The sequence below is a fragment of the Coffea arabica genome, chromosome 7c (assembly GCF_036785885.1).
Source record: "Coffea arabica cultivar ET-39 chromosome 7c, Coffea Arabica ET-39 HiFi, whole genome shotgun sequence".
NCBI classification, from domain to species: domain Eukaryota; kingdom Viridiplantae; phylum Streptophyta; class Magnoliopsida; order Gentianales; family Rubiaceae; genus Coffea; species Coffea arabica.
In genome coordinates, this window is record NC_092322.1 from 17319732 (window position 1) to 17337425 (window position 17694).

The window sequence follows — 17694 nt, forward strand, 5'->3', positions numbered from 1 at the left end:
ATTATAGGCTGGGTATTTCGTGTGTATTTAGATTTTTTTGGATTTTCTAAATTTATTAAGGGAAGTAGATGGGTAATATTTCTTATTCTGCAAAGTAGTTGCCAGAAGTTGTTTGCTATGATGAACTTGCAATGGAATTGTGTGAAGCTGATATTTTTTAAATATGTTAGCATAGTACTGATTGATTAAGGAACTGTCTTCTTGTCAATTTGCTACTTCAAATTTTCATAGTGGAAGGCCTTTTGAGAATGCTGTTATTTCAGCTATTGCAAGTTTGAATAGGGGAAATGCAAGTGCTTGTGTTGCTTCACAACCAAAACCCACTGTGCAAAATGAAGGAAGAGCAGTTGTTAGCCATGACTTAAGAAACTGTAAGCATCAATGTAGCTACAAATGTGGACTCTCATACTCTCAGTAGGCATGAATATAACAGCATGCAGCAATGTTTACTATGGCCCACTTTTCAATGTTTGCAGGTTGAACTAGTTTCTATACAGATGAACACAAATACTAAACTTTGAACTAGTGTTATGTGTTATGTGTTATCTTGATTTTGCAATTATTAGTTTTAAAATTGTGTTATATGTTATCTTAATTTTGTTTGTGATGCCATTATATTAAATGATTAACGATACTTATTGTGTTTAATATGTATAAAAATAGTACATTTTACAGATTTTGTTATGCTAATTTTTTATTATTTTTATTTAACATATTTTTTTATATTATTCACAATTTTTAGAATATTAAATGTTTCAAAATTTGCATCTCGTCAAAACTGCGATCGGGTGAGGATTCGAAAGTTATTTTCATATCTTTTATTTTTATCTTACTTGCCCTAAATTCTTGATTGATATAATGGTTGAGTCATGATTTTTATCCTATAGCTTTATTCAATTTGGTGCATGTTGAGTTTTATAGCTAATGTGACCAACTAGTAAGGTGTTTGCAATAAATTTAGTAGACAAGAGGGAGTTTTGTACAAAATGGATTATGTGACAAGAGTTGTTAAGAGATAATTGGAGAAAAGATAGAGATTCGGGTGAATTAGAGATAAAGAGATAGACTTAAGTTGCACTCTTGCTATTTGTCTCTCATCTAACCAATCTTGACCTTGACCAAGACCAATACTTGTTCAACCAATCTTTCATTTCATTATCATTTCTTCTTCTTTCTTGCTAGCTTCGCCGACTTTGAGGAGAGAAAATGGGAGAGAGAAAAAAAACTCAATTTCAAGTCTTGATTTCTTGTCTAATTAGTAAGAAAACAAGAGAGAAACCTTAATCCACTCCGTAAATTCTTGAGGCAAGTTCGGAAGGAAGCTCTTGGAGGAGTTCTTGGAGGAAGGAAGCTTTCCAACTTTCTTGATTTGCTTTCCATATTAGGTTTTGGAGGTAAAGAGATAAAACCTTGCTAGAAAACCTATCTTTTTCCCTTATCTTTAAGTTTAGTTGAAGTATGATGTCATAGAAACTAAAGGAAGAACTTTTATGGAGGATTTCATATTTTTCTCAAGTTATATTATAAATTTTCAACTTTAGTGCATAAAGTATATAGTCTTTAGAGTTTCTGTATGTGAAATTTTGATGGATTATTTTGCCCTGAATATGTACCATATACCTTATGACATGTTAGTTTTGATTGCTAGTGTATTTGCCATGAAAATAGGATTGAAAGTTGGAGGTTTAAATAGAGAACTTGGGGACAAGTTGCTGCAAATTCTTCTTTGGTTAGCCGAGTGAGGAAGGGAGAGTTTGAGTTTTAACTTTAGGGTGATTTTGACATACTTTTGCTTGAGATACTCGATAAAACCTTGATTTTCACATACATGTTGTTTTGGAGATAAAACAAATAGGTTTAAGAGGAAGGAAATTAATTTTTTCCAAACCACTTTATTGTTGCTAATTTTTAGTTTTGAATTTCGAGAATCTTGTCACATTTCTTTCAAAATTCTTGCCTATAATCAACATATTTTCACTCCATATTATGCTTGAAGCATTGAGCTGCTATATACGTGGTTTTCCCCTTGATTTGAACAAGAAAATGTTGTGATTTTTGGAAGCTATGTTGGAAAAAATGTGTGATGTCTAAGTGAAAGTTTGTTGGACTCTTACTATATTATATATGATCGCAGGATTTGAGAGTGACCATTAGGCAAAACCTACGCTTGAAGTCGATAGAACTTGATAAGTTGGTGAGTGTTCCAATTGCATGGTAAAACTTGCCGCTTGATTGAAATGTTCTCTTTGATGAGATTGTTAAATACTTGACTTGAGATAGATGATTGATTGAATGCTATTAAAATGCTCCTGAATTGTTTGGTTGGACGAGTATGTACTTTATCGCACTTGTTCTAATTTGACTAAAGTACTGTGCACCGTTTGCAAGTGAAACGATATTCATATGCATGACTTGAAAGTCGTTTGGGTACGTTATTCCATCGACTATACTGAGTGTTTGGGATCCCAAACCCCATTGCCTAATTGGTCGAATCGAGTTCGTAAGGGTTTGGTTGAAATGATTAATGAACCATGGATAGTATTTATTATTTATTCCATTGGATTCAATATATTCGAATATTACCCCACCTGTTATATTTGGAGTTCGGATCCAATAGAGGGATAATCGGTGGACGGATACTAGAGTGAAATGGTGATCTATAGAGTATTGTTATTGTATTCTAAGGTTGAAGGAGCGTTAACGAATTCAAGACAAGTTGCAACTAAACTGGTTCGCGAAAGCAATTGTATCCTTACACGTGAAAGTGTTATTTGTTTACTTGAAATGTTAATGATCTATCTTGTTGGTGTTCACTTTCTTCGCTTTAAGATGGTAATATACGTGATTATTATCTTGCCACTATACTTGCATGTTTTCTTGAAACCTCACTGGACGAAAACTCACCCCATAAATTTGTTTTCCTTATAGGGTCGAGAACATGAGATTGAGAATCAGAGAAGGTAGAATTTTGTCTAAGTTTTTGTTAAGTGTCCTAATGAACCCTTCTTAGTTTTATCTCGGATTTTGGTTTATAAGTTTAAATCTTTTGTTATATTTTGAGCTTGTATAGACAATCAAAATTAATGTACACGTGCACGGAAGTTTCGAAAGTGTTATTGTTATTGAAGTTATTATATTGCTTTTGAGGTTCATGAATAAGTCGTGACGAAAATTAGGCAGGCGGCCCGCCAAATCCTGGGATATGCTCTAGAGGAAGGTGAGGTTGTCATAGACCTATGTATTGAAACCGATATACAACGTTCCGAGCTGCGACCGCAACTACGACTTTGAACCATGATGCTTGCTACAAGAAGAATTGGGGCTTAAAACCAGTGTATCTAGGAGAAGGTGCAAAGAGTTTATCATTCTGGTAATAACACAAACTTATTGAGGCAAATCACAACACCTATCAATTCCATAATCCTTTGGTGGCAGTGCTGAAGGTAGGAGGTGAACAAGCAAACAATAAAAAAACAATTTTTTTTTTTGAAATGGCAACAAGGATGCACCACAAGGGAATCACATCATCAAGCTTTTACTCCAAAATAACCTCAACTCCCCCCCCCCCCCAGGGGAAAAAACAAAAGGATATGGTCTACTTTAACACAGCTCATGAACAGCATTTAAGACATAAAAGATGAATTTTTTGACATCTTGAAACCATCTTCAGCTGGTTTCACTTGTTTCCATGACAGAACCAAACACAACTTGTGACAGATTCATTCAACAATATCAAATGCACTGTTCACTCTGCCCCCCGAAAATCCTATATTGACAAAAGAAAAAGCTAATGATAATGCAGTAACACAAATAAATGCAAGTCATGTTGCATGAGAACCATGTGTTCTTGAAGCCCATATGCCAAATACAAGAAACCAGAAAACAAACAAGATGGCCCAATATCGTGCTGGTCCATACTTGATTCTTGTCAGCACAAACTGCAGGTTGCAGAAAGAGGAGAAATTATAGTGTCAGATCAACGTAAAATTAAAAAGAAATAGACATTAGTAAAGTGGATCCTGTAACTGATTAATAGCAGAATTAGTAATGCCAATTTCCCACAAACATGACCTAAGTGCTTTAGAGCATCCTCAGAAACTTGGTTTTAAAAAAAAAAAAAAAAGGGCGTCAACAAAAGGAAGACCCATAAAGGGTTTTATACTCACTGATGTTAAATAGCTAATACTACATGGGAAAGTGGGAATAACAAAAGGAAGCCACGAATATAAGAGAAACCCTTGGTAGTATGCTACTGCTTGTTAATGTATAGAGGAACAGTTCGTAAAATAACGAACAAAACTAAACCAAAATATAAGGAACATTTGCTTTGGTCACTCCTCACATAAAAGTAACAAAAAATTGAAAACCTCAATCGTCCTTTAGTATTATGAAATGACAAACAAAACCAACTCCCAACATATTGAATATGTAATAAAGTCCTAATTACATTATATATGGTTTTTGACATAATAGATCAGCTAAAGTTGTTTTCAATTCTAGGAAAGAGAAAGGAAATCAATGAGATAAATCTTCCTTCAGAAACATTTTATTTTCCTGATTACCCTTTTTTCTATTTTCTTTTGTTTCATTTATGTACATTTCCAGTTTTCGGTTCAATGGAGACAAGGGCGATGATTCAAATGATGATGACCCCCAACCACCCAACCCCCCCCCCCCCCCCAAAAAAAAACAAAACAAAACAAAAATATGTCACAGCCATACTAAATCTTTAAAACCTTCTCACTGGAAATGAATTTTCCCGACCCCTGCATAGCAGTACTGTGGCAAAATCAGATTTACTACGGTCAAGCCAATTAGTTCTGAAAAACAGTGACCTCAATCCCACTGTTTTCAGCTTTTGAACCAACCAACCACCATTCTCATTGTTTTCCACTCAACAGCCTTTACTTTGGATATTATCTAACCATTTTGTGCCAACTACTTTCTGGACTGTCACTCTCATTGTTATACATTGAGCAGAACTATGTGGAATATTACTTAACCACTTTCCTCCTGCAACTTTCCCCAGTTCAAAATGACAGCTTTAAAAATTAAAAGAGAAGTTAGATATTACATTCAAATTGAATTTTATACTTATTATATACAATAAAAATTTACCTTTGAGACAGAAAATTGAGTTCATGAACAATCGTTTGCCCAAGGATCAAATCCATAGGAAAGCTGATTTTCTACAATTTTGTTGACAAATAAGAGATTCCTCTTTAAGCACATTAAAAGCTCATGTTGCAGTAGAAATTTAAGTAGGTCTATGATGAAAACTGAAAACCAACTGTCAAATAGCAGGAGACTGAGTCTCGACAATGACAAGCATTGCCAAATACTGTAATCACTGGATACCTATCAATGTAAAATGCCAAAATACTACCCACCACTATTTTTATATAACTGAATGTAGCAAGGGCGGAATTCTATAATACTCATGCAATCGGACAAAAAGACTGATGAAAAGGATTACTTACAAAACGAAAGAAGATTACAACTGTTAAAGCACAGACGCCTCCAAGAAGAATATGTAGACCATTTTTTGCAGTTTTCTGCCAAAAAAAGAAGAGAGAGAGAGAGAGAGAGAGAGAGAGTTTGCTTGGTCAAGGCATAGTTGTCAGTGTAAAATATAGTAAACTAAACAATAAAGTTAGAAAACAGCAACATCAAGCAAGTGGCAAGAAGGGTCAAAAACAAACTTTTCAACCATCACTAATGATGTTACACTGATTCAACAACTATAAAGGCACAAACCAGGCGATGCAGCCTCCTCCAATCTTGTGCAAAATGTTATAGAAAATTAAGCATTACACTACCAGAGATGTCAGGAATTGTTTGCAATTGCAAGCCTAAGTGTTTTCAAAAGTCAGAATCATTTTAATTCATGAAGAAATCTCATTACAAGTTGACATTTCAATTTATAGGAAAGAAGGTTTCGTATACATAAGTTGTGATTACATTACTAGATAGAAATGTTGTCTGCCTTCATCTCAGTTGTTATTCCCTGACTTACCTTTCATTTTATTCAAAACAGCTAATACAACCATCAAAGAGCTCCCTGTCTATCTCACTTTAGGGTTTTAGCACAAAATAAAAGGTCCTTGTGCAATATTTCCATAATTAGCATGCTAAGAATCATGGACACAACAATGAGCCATTATTAGCTAAAGATTTTAAAAGGGACTAGAATAATAAGAGAGATGCTACATATCAATCAGTAGACCAATAACAATACAGTTTAGAAGACAAATACAGCAGGCCATTTTCAAATTTATATTTAGAGAATCAAATATAGCCCATTAGTTAAAGATCTTTCTATTTTTAGAATGAGGATGCAAATTTACACTGCCTCTATAATAACCAAAAAAATAAAAAGGTACATACCAAAACTAAGCTATACATCGCTCAAAAAATTTCAAAGAAAAAATGGTTCAATTAGTTAGGTAAACTGTTCAAATCGAAGCTAAAGTGGCAGATTCATTGCTTTACCAAAAATTACCAACATTACATGCAAATCTTCAAGCTTCTAAATATCTACATGCACTATCAAATGCAGAAAATCCACCTTTCTTTGCCAGCTTCAACTACATCTTATCATTTGCTTTAAAAAAGTGGGGAAAAAAGGTATCCTTTTCCTGAAAGCATGGAGAAACTACAAAAAAGAATTCCAGAAGAGGGAAGAGAGAAGGAAATATCATGTGAAAAGATGTAAGACTATCACATCTCCAGTCAGATATGGAGAAAGCCGAATTAACTTCTTAAAACTCCCAATGAATCTTTGACAAGATAATTGCAGAAGCCATCTGCAGTGAGATGGAAGCTTAAAAATTAGTTAAGCAGTGATGCAGAAAGCTGAAAATCTATGAGAGTAACTCAACCTTGGAGGAATCAATTAAGGAGCAAGTAAGTCCTTGCTTAGGTTTAAAAAGTATATAATATGCTGTGGATGATGGAGAAAGAATCACCTCTCTTAATAAACGTGTAATATGGATATTAGTTTCTCAAAGCTGTGTACCTAAATGTTAAAGGAAAATTTGGCATAAGGGAAGAGGAAGAGTTTCAATTTATGGGTGGGGTGTAACTTTTGAGAAACTTTCAAAAAGTGATTGGTTACTATATAACAAATTTTCATAATATGAAGTTCTATCACCAAAATACCCAAGTGGCCTAATTCAGCCAAATGAATCCCTTTTCCCTTCTACCTCTCCATCTACCACCCCATTATGCCACCACCACCATCACCTTCCTCCACAAAAAACCAACCCCAATTTCCTCTGGAAACTCCACCTCATATTCCCCTTAGATTTCCCTCTCTGTAATATCCAATTGAAACTTCCCTTCCTCATAAGCTCCTTGTGAGCAAATGCTCAGCTGGAAGAGAAATAATCTACAAAACCAAGGGACTTGTCTATGAAGACAACATTTCAAAAGTAAGTGCCACACTTGAACAGAATGATCAGAACTCAGAACAAAACACCAATGAAACTTGACAAAGCCAACAGAGGTAGAACTCCATTAAGATTTATGCAAACTGGATGGAAAATTGGGTTGTTCTTCATTCATATACTCCCTAAAGCTATATAGCCAATATCTAGGCACATATCCAAATAGTAGACAACATAAAGAGAAACAACCAGTTGAGGTAAATGCTCTTCCTTACAGGACATGACATCAGAGATTGAGTAATTGACTTCATATCTTCTTAGACACAAGCTATTCAAAACATATAAAACCATATACTAATTTTCAGTTGAATTTCTATTTATTCATATCACTTGTATTAAATTGCAGATTCAATTAACATTTTCCCCATAATAGAAAGTGCTTTACACTTGGAAATTGGGTTTTTTCTTTCTTTTTCCCCCCCTTTTCTTTTCTTGGGGTCAAAGATAGGTAAATATGGCTATCCAAGAAAAAAATATGACCACAGCAATCTTTTAAATTTACTATTTATTCTCATCACTCATTATGAATTCCATATGTAGATAACATTTTTCTTATACATCAAAAGTACTCTATGATTAAGATTTGGTATTTGTTTAAAGATATGTATGTATGTTCGTATCCCCATAGACACAGGATATTGAAAACAAATACAAGACCACAATAATACTCAATTGACTTTTATTATAAGTGTTCTTGTTACTAAGGTTTTCCCATTCATACAAAGTACTGTAAACTTAAAATTTGATATTTTTACTTTTTACATGTGCAAGTATGTTCATCAACCAAGTGACAAAGTAACATTTTACACATCATACAAAGTGCTTTAGATATCTTTTAAAAGACATGTAAGTGCAGTAATATTTTTCCCATACATAGAAAGTACGTTTTTCAACTGAGTTAACTACTATCTTCCCATAAATAGAAAGTACATTACATACAATGATTGGTACTTCTTTAAAGATGTGTAAGTACAAAACTGACTAAGTGACAAGCAAGATTATTCCTACACATGGAAGGTACATTACATACAAAATATGGTAGTAATCTAGATATCTAAATATATCTCTAAACCGGGTATATCAATGTAGGATGGCAAATGTAATTATGGTTCAATATGTAATTAACATACTTATTAATTCTTATCACTTGCACATGAACGCAATATTCATCCTGCACTTAGCAAGTACCTCACGGACAATGTGTAGTACCAATTTTAGATATGTAACTACATTTCTCAAATGATTAGATCACCTTAGCCTGGTGAATGAAAATCCAATTTAACACCTTTACAGTTTTTTATCTTCATATTCAGAGATGAGAAACACAAAATACAAGGCAATGAATCAAAGGGGCATATATATTTTGGAATTTCAGGAATGAAAGACAACCATTAAACAGTGGCAAATTTACAAGATAAACTATAACTAGGATAATTGCCTGAATTAAATGGTGAAAACCAATCACCAAAAATTTCTACTCTTTCTCACTAAAACCACATTTCTTCTTCCTAATTCAATTATCTTAAAAAATTTAGAATAAAAAAAAAAACCAACAATCATCCTCTCATGCACCACATCCTTCAATTACTTCCAAAAATTTCATCCTTTGCCTTCCTCATAGAGAAAGGCATCATGTCCATTTCCTATTTTCACTTCTTCCCATTGAGTATAACATTTTATACCAGATTCCCTCACTTGGTGTCGTAATGCGGCAGAGTAGAAGCCATAACTTGAACAGCAGTTGAACAATTCAGGATTGCAATTAAACCCCCTTTAAGATTCCCAATCTCGATATGCTCCATGATCTCAGGATTAACTTCCAGGAAAACAAGGGAAACCCCTTCAATTATCTGGACTAGGATAGAATCCACCACAATAAACCCATCATCAATTGCCAATGGTCCGAATTCCTTATACAGGGGAAAATGATGTCGAGGTTTCGGAGGGGCAGGGTTTTTGTGGAGGAATATGGTGCTAGTGATGGTTGTGGTGGGGTAATGGTGGTGGTGGGGGGAAAGGGAGGAGGAATTCACTTTGTTGGGGGCAGCAGCAGAGGCATGGAAATGGCAGCTGGATGCATTTAGGATTTCTGGCAGAAAAGTTGAAAATTGAATACCCATGTAGTACTCAACTGAATTAGCCCACTTAAATATTTTGGTAAATTAGCTTGAAGTTAATTTTTTTTTAAACCTTTTAGTAGTAGCCAATTCTTCCTTTAAAATTTTCTCAAAAGTTACACCCTTTTCCTAAATATTAACTCTTCCTTTTTCCATTGTGTTAAATTTTCTCTAATGTCTAGGTACCAGCAGATTGAGCACTAGCAGTGGTGCAGTGCAGCAGCTGGACTTGAGGTCAGATTGGATGTCTCAGATATTGCACAACAGGAGGTAATTAGGTGACTACAATTTGTCTAAGTAGCTGCCAAACAAATGACATAGTTTCACCTTCCATGGGACAAGGGAGATGGTTGGAGTTGCCAGGTCAGTCGCCAGGAAACTTCCATGGGTCTAGGGGGATGAAACAATACGCTTTTTAGCAGAAATAAGAACTATACGCACTAGCATATGTACCATGGCAATGCATAAGAAAATTTTCCCAGCTGCTCTTCGTCTTACTTAAAAACTCTAGAGTTCCTTGTGTAATCAATGGAGTACAAAAGTTTTTCTTTTCCATGGCTTTCCATTAAAAAGTCAAACCAAAAATAAATATCCTTTTTTTTTAATGTAGAAATTGCGCCAGGTTCTGAAGTTAGTGGACTTCAACAATTCCTTGTATCTTTTCTAGTTAACAATGCCGAGCTCAAATGCAACAAGAATTCAGGAAAACAGAATGAGAATACAAGCATTTACTTGCACTAAGCATCCAGTTTTTACAAGTCAAATACTCCATGCATTGAATTTTCCACTGTTCTATTGTTTTTATTACTTGTATTAAGATGCTTGAAGAAATTTTCTAAGGCAAAGAGAATGAAGCAAGACGGTAAACTTAAACTAACTCTAATATCATTAATCAACAGTCAAAAATAAAACATTAATTGATGAACAATTCAAATATATTCTATGACAAAGATAGACACTGAACAGTGAGTATCTACAAGGCTACCTTTGTGTCAAAGAGTTCTTATCCATATTTGACAAGAAGATTAATGAATGAAGATCATTCCTATAGGTAAAGAAACCTTGCAAATGAAGACAACGTTCTGAATTTGACATCAAGAGATGACCAATACACCAAAGGATGACAACAAAAGGTAGGTTAATATCATATAGCTGACCAATATTATGGGTTTATAAGCACTAGACTAGTCAAACTAAGACGTTCCCTAAAAGACCCACTAAATGAGGCAAAATTTTAAAATATCACAACTGCTAGAATTTCTAAGTATCATTAGAACACCTTAGAGATTTTCTGAGATCCAAACTGTCCGAGAAAAGGAATTACATCATAGAATTTTATTAACTTGGTAAATTTAAGTGTCCACTCAAGTGATTTACCACTATCTAACAGAATTAGCTTTCTCAAAAACACAAAAAAATTGGTGTCCAACTAAAGTGAGAGAAGCAACTCCAAGTACCTTTCCAACCCGAGGAGCAATGAGCCATGCCAGTGTAACAGTGAGTAACCCTGTAGCTAGAAGGATACCAGTACCTTCCACAGCCCATTTGGCTGCAGTATTTTCACCAGCTACACGCTCTTCCATCACAATATTTGGAGCTGAAGGCTGCTCATTGACAACTTGTGAAGCAGTAGTAGTGTTATTAATATTAGGACCAAACCACAGTGAGATTTCACTTAGCCTTTGCCTTCGAATAGCAGCAACAGCATCAGGATCCACCACTGAATTCCACTGTAGTTGTGCAGGAATAGGTTCTCCATTAGCCGTCCTTTCCCTCAATGCTTCATTCTCCTTCAAAGCATTAATAACTTTCTTTACATCTGAAGCTTTAATGTTCTTTGCAACACATCCACAAATCTCACAGACAGTTGATCCATGGTTGACAAACCACTTCAGGGCACATGCATAGTGAACAAGAGCAAGATCATTCTTGCAAGCACATCCAAGCTCCAATAGTCTGTCTTCATTCTGATCATACCCCATTTCCACATCCATACTACAAACAAAAACCTCCCCATTTGGACTAACAAATTCAACATATCCAGATCTTTTCCTGTTGGTTGTAGCATATGAATCTTTTCCAACATCTGTAGAGATGATTTCACCACTAATCATGACCTCCTGGCTTCCATTAGGTGCCTCACTTGATGGCGGAACAATGCCCAGGAATCCCAAAGCAGCATTTCCCTTTTTCTCAGCTTCAGTACACTGGCATACCCGACAAGCAGCTGCTCCTACCTCCTTGTCTACACTCTGGTGCAATCTAGAATTAATCCTACTTTGTTCATCCTCAGTAGCTGAACAAACCATGATATGTTTGTCATGACTTAAAGGTGACTTTTCCTTATCCATCACATTCAAGTTGTGAATGTTGGAAAAGGAAGATCAATTATAGCATCAAAATAACAATCAAATACAAAAGGGGAGCTCCTTGCAGACACTGTCGTGAAACACTAAATAGCAAATTCCAGAAAAGTATTATTCTCTGATGACAAAATGTTCGTCTTCTACAAAGAAATCCAAAGACCAAGCACATGAAAGTACAGGAGTCTACAATTTTGGAGAATACATATATGAAGTATCTCCAGCTGAACTACAAATGCTTAAGATCCCAAGCTCTTGAACTGTATCCATACTACATTTCAGTCCTTTTCAGTGCACTCTAGAGAGAACCTAAAGAGGAAAAGAAAAAATAGAAGACGACATTTAACAGGGAGTTAAAACAACTTATTCCATCAACAAATTATCAATAGCTATTTAGTTGTTCAATTAAACACGTAAGTTTAGCATTTAACATAGAGACCTCAGTTCATACAATAGGTAGGCGTATCCCACCCACACTTTGCCCTTGTGTATGTAGCTGTGCATCACGTTGCTTTTAGAGGCAACAAGATTAAGAGCTGAAATATTAACTACTAGTGAGATAAAGTTGAAGCAGCTTTCCATGATTATATGTGGATGAATGTCATTAAGCGGTGGGGAGGTCACGCACCTATGTAAAACTATAATCATGTATCTTGGATTAAAAGAACATTTTTTTCCAAAAAGGCTATAATTCTAATATGGGTTAAAGAACTGACCCTTTATTTTAAGCGAAACTTTCAACAAACACTGACAGCATTGGCCAGTAAGTTTGATCATATGAAAAAAAAATGAAAGATAATTCACAATGCCATTTCAGGAAAGAAGCAGACTCCATTCAGATCTCCCAAAAAGCAATCACCCAAGTTTGCTCAGAAAAATCCAGAAAAGGGAAACAACTGTAATTACTGAATTGCAACTTTCCTGCTACCAGGATGACTTTGTGATAGTAATGCTTCCCCTAATCCCTATCGCAGTCAAAACAAGCACTCCACTACAAGCCCCATGTATGCAATGGAATAAACAAATTAACTACAAACTCCTCCAAAATAAACAAGATTGGCAGAACATAATTTTTGAATTGTAAATTCAAACCACAAAGAACCTTAAATGGAGGGAGCAGCAAAATGTCAATGCAAAATTAAACTAAAGACAGTAAAGATGGAATTTTTATGAAAAACACTTCTCATCCAAGAAAAGAACATTACACATAGAAATGACCAAGTTGATTATGATCCAGAAAAAACCCCACTCAACTATTTCAAAAGCAGTACAGTACTACTAACTTTTTAGCAGATTTAGTACTTATTTTACAAGTTTCTTTTTCTTTCCTGCTGTAACTTGGTTACTTCAAAGTCCCCCCCCCCCTTCTTTGCCCCCAAAAGTGAAAAAAAGGTCACATAGTCACAGTCATAATTGATCAAGAAGTTGTATTTTCGAAATTAAAAAGCCACAAATTGATGATAACAAACTTCACACTTCCTATTAGGAACTATGCGAATGTTTGCATCTACCTTAAATCCCAATTACTACAAAGCTTTAACCATAATGCACTCTTGCAATCTCCACCCATACTTTCCTAAAAGCTAGTCTTAGCATCCATTCGTAATCAAATTAGGCATTTACTCAGTTCTGTTTCGAGGTGTATATCTTTTCCAGTTTGAAAATCTTCATATTGTCACTGCCCACAGACTGAATTCACCATAGATAAAAGTTTTACTACTTGAGCACTAACCCAAAACTTCTCAAGAACCCCCCACTCTGGAGATCATAACTCATAATTGTTTGTGAACTAAACTCTGAAAATCTGAAAAATAAAATAAAATAAAATGGCACCACACCCATAAGCCCATTTCAACAATTGACAAAAAAATTCCAAGAACGCAATGTTATGCTTCAAATTAGTGTGTTAAATCCAAAATAAAAAGAAACCCATTTCAGAAACTCAATAAATGAAAAGAAATAATCAAAGAAAAAGGGGACTTCACAGAAGAAGAAACAGACCTCAGATGTTGGAGTATGAGTGACGAGTGTCCTGATAAGGTGAAAAAGATACCCAATTCTAGAGCACCGAATGAACTACTCCTCCAATCATGGATGGCAATCTAATCTAACTGTACAGATTATCTCTCTCTCTCTCTCTCTCTCCTTTTTTCAGTTTCACTTTTTTATCACTGAGGATTCTCTAGGCTCCACGAGCATTCATTGTAGCTGTTTTAACTGTTAAGAGTGTTCACATTGTCGGACTAGACTAGGATTAGCTGCATCTAAGGTTGCGTTTGCATTACATCATTTTCAAATAATTTGAGAAAAAAAATAATACTACTGGGGTTAGATTGCAATTTTAGAAAGAAGGAGATTTTGTTGCATTATTTGAGGTGTAATCTACATCAAACAAAAATGTAACTTGTACACTTATTAAAGTAAAACCTCCCTCATTTGTAGAATTGAAAATTTGCCGGCTCATATGTTAGCAAAAATTTCTCTTGGTTTGGAATGTAGAATTGTCTTATGGGATGATTTTCCTCCATTGATCAAAGCTGTAATCTATGATTTGAATGAATGAAAACTTCATTTTACTCTAAAAAAAATACACTTATTAAAGTAATATTTGATAAAAGCACTTAATATATATAAGAAAAAACTAAATTATATATATATATATATATATATATATATATATATATATATCAGAAATTCTACCATACGATAAGTGGATGTCTGAATAAATAAAATGGACATATAATAAGGAGAAAAGAACCTATATATAATAAGTGACAAATGACATGTAAGAAATTTATATAAAAAAAAAAGGCATTGAAAATGGTTAAAGGTAATTTTTTTTATAATATAAGTCTAGGCTGGAATGCCACTGTAAAATATTGATTTGATGGGTCCAAAAAATTAGAACTTTTATAGTTAATCAATATAGAATGAATATAACTTATTTCACTCGGGATAGTAAGATCACTTTATATCAATTGTGATATATAATTATAGATATATATATATATATATATATATATATATATATCAATTTTTTTAACAGGTAGCAAGGCCGGAGTATACTCCCCCCTTCCCCGCACCCATTTCTAAACGGGGGGAAAAAATTCCCCCTGCCCCACAGCATTAGCCCCTTGCATGGCGGGGTGCACGTCATTCCTACTTTTCTTAAAGTTTTAATTGCTTTCACTGCACTGAGTATTTGCTGTAGGAATTTGGCAATTTACCCCTAGGATAAAGAGCAAGAGAAGGGAAAGTTAATCCTCGCAAATGTCATGTTTTTCTAACTAAGAAATGACCAGATGATTCTAGTTAATTTTAATACTAGGGACTTGTTCATTTATGGCAAAATTGTTTTTTCTATTTGTTTTTGGTGTTCAAAAATAAAGTATCTACTAAATATAACTTATGGCACCAAAAATAATCACCATTTGAAGTAAAAATATGCCTAAAAATTGTGACCGTAAGCGAAGATCTGATCTTGGATCTACTATTGCACTGATTCGGATCCGTGACCGAATCTGATTTTGCATTTGACGGTTCATACGATTGGGCGATGATGGATCATATTGATCCAAACCAAATATGTGAACTAGATCTAACATGCAATTTCAGGGCCTTTGTGATCAAAATGCATTGATGGATTCGGCTTGATCCAAGCAAGGATTTGGCTTCAGATTCTTTCAGTATTCCTGTGCTAATTTGCATTCTAATTTCAAGTCTCATTTGATGTAATTATATCAAATTCTTAATTGTACATTCCATTTTCTTTTGTATATTTGAGTATTAATTATTCAATTTCTTATTTCATTACAAGCCAGATCAACATTAAGTACTATTCAATGTGATTATATGATCCTAGACATTGGCCCGAGACTGAAACTAGATAGCAAGGTTTTCAAAATCGAGATCCTACCAAGGATCGTTTTTTAGTTTGTAAGATTGGATCGTAGGATCGGATCGTAGAATCGGTAGATCCTACAAAAAATGTAATAAATTGTCATATTTATAATTTTTAAGTTTGTAATTCATAAATATAGTAACAAATAATGTAATTCATGTGCAATCAATATAATTATATTGTTAATTAAGGTTAATTCATTTCTAAAGGCTCTAAACCATATTAATTTATTATAATAAAGACACAAAACACAAGTTTCATGTGATAACCTATAACAAAGATCATTTATTCACTTTAGTGAATTATATGAGTCAAATTTAAAGATTCATGAAATTTTCTAGGTTTGGAATTGGGCTTAATTATTTACATGGATTTAAAGCACTCTGAATATAGTTTACAACGCAATAAACGACACTCAGTTTCGAGTTTTCTACACAAAGATATAGTCAAAATACTAAAATTGTTATTTAATTTATTGAAAATAATAGGATCGTATCAGGATCGTAGGTTGGATCGTTAGTCTTGATCCGGTAGGATCGTACGATCCTGCAATCCGGATCACGATCCTAACAACTATGCTAGATAGTTAATAGATAAAGCAAAGTCGAAGAGTTTAGGTATATATAGCAGTAAACTCTGTTGAAATTGAGAAACAACCTATCTCAAAATGCCATCAAGGTTGCCTAGTCAAGTTACGGCCCAATAACACATGATATACAACTTAAAGTGTATCTTCTCAGCCTGTATGTGGATGAGATTAGTGGTCCTGTTTATTGTTTTAATCCATTTTAAAACCTATCCAAAAAGGCAGATTTATCTTCACCAATACTTGGACTCTTTGGAAAATCTTGGACAAAAATAAACAAACCAAAAACCCTAGAAATAATTATTAAAAATAAAACCAAATAAAAGAAGAAAGAATCTACCAAACCATGGGGAAAAGGAAAACCAAAACCTAGAATCCTGGAGTTTGTGTGTCTGTATGTGTATATGTACATATATATGTATATATGTGTGTACATATATATTCTGCTAGTTTAGAAATAAGGAGAAGGGCAGGCAATAAAAAATCCAATATAGAATATTATTTCCAATGGTAGAGGATACGACTAATTGGCTGATGGCTCAAAAATTTAATGTTGGTTCATTAGAATCATATAAACTGATACCCAATACTCTCATTAAGAGAAAAATAGAACCCTCCCCCCCCCCCCCCCCAAACCATATACAAAATAAATTTTACGGTCAAGTACAAACATTTCTTTCCTCCTATTTGAATGAATCATCCTTTCTACAAAGATAAGTCTTTGCCTACTAGGCAAAAGGATAACAAGTTACAGAATCTGTGTGATTGGAGAAGAGTAACCACTTATTCCTAAAAACGAACGTTCTTAAGACTGACCAAAGAATTGGACGAAATAAAGGTATGACTCATAGAACAAGTACAATTTTTCTAACATGTCTTGAATTGCCTTTTTTATTAATGAGTGTTAAATGGATATTGTCTTAATATACTCAAAATTATCATATAAGTTCCATCAGTTATATGTAATGTTATCCATGTACGGAGGCAATTTAGTAATTTTATTTTATTTTCTTGAAGATTAATGATTTTCCATCAGACAACTAGTTAGACAAATACTTAGTTCTAATATTACCATAATTTATTGCATGAAAGTATATACATTTCATATTAACTAGTTCGCCCATATCACCACAATTTTTCGAATCTATTGTATTTAATAAATTGTAAATCTATTATTTCTAATGCATGTTTAGTTTGCTATTAATACAAATTTTTACAATGTATATCAAATCATACTAGATAATTTTCAGCAATTTCATTAATAATTTTTTTTTATAAA

At 34.0% G+C, this 17694-nt stretch overlaps 1 protein-coding gene and 1 long non-coding RNA gene across 5 annotated transcripts; one reads left to right on the top strand and one right to left on the bottom strand.

The window, feature by feature from the left end:
• The first annotated feature begins 1074 nt into the window (after positions 1-1074).
• LOC140010793 (uncharacterized) lies at positions 1075-3369 on the top strand. The gene is made up of 3 exons (XR_011817938.1): positions 1075-1394; positions 2135-2194; positions 2929-3369. It is a non-coding gene; the product is annotated as an uncharacterized lncRNA (long non-coding RNA).
• Positions 3370-3591: 222 nt separating this feature from the next.
• LOC113699010 (uncharacterized) lies at positions 3592-14169 on the bottom strand. 4 transcript variants are annotated; one of them, XM_027219030.2, is made up of 4 exons: positions 13930-14164; positions 11023-12237; positions 5481-5555; positions 3592-3938 (listed from the first exon to the last, which is right to left on the bottom strand). In XM_027219030.2, the coding sequence occupies exons 2-4, from the start codon at positions 11914-11916 to the stop codon at positions 3822-3824; spliced, it is 1086 nt and encodes a 361-aa protein (XP_027074831.2). In that variant the 5' UTR covers positions 11917-12237; positions 13930-14164; the 3' UTR covers positions 3592-3821. The 4 variants fall into 4 exon arrangements, with proteins under 4 accessions (XP_027074831.2, XP_027074832.2, XP_071914436.1 ...); XM_027219031.2 differs by lacking the exon at positions 13930-14164 and adding an exon at positions 12368-12565; XM_072058335.1 differs by lacking the exons at positions 3592-3938; positions 5481-5555 and adding an exon at positions 5586-6655 and having other exon boundaries at positions 13930-14169.
• Positions 14170-17694: the final 3525 nt, after the last annotated feature.

Excerpts from the sequence above, each read along its gene's own strand:
- LOC113699010 (XM_027219030.2), bottom strand. The coding sequence starts at position 11,916 with ATGGATAAGGAAAAGTCACCTTTAAGTCATGACAAACATATCATGGTT. Across the intron at positions 5,556-11,022 it reads TTGCTCCTCGGGTTGGAAAG|AAAACTGCAAAAAATGGTCT; the intron begins GTACTTGGAGTT and ends TTTTTTTGGCAG. Across the intron at positions 3,939-5,480 it reads TTGTAATCTTCTTTCGTTTT|TTTGTGCTGACAAGAATCAA; the intron begins GTAAGTAATCCT and ends TGCAACCTGCAG.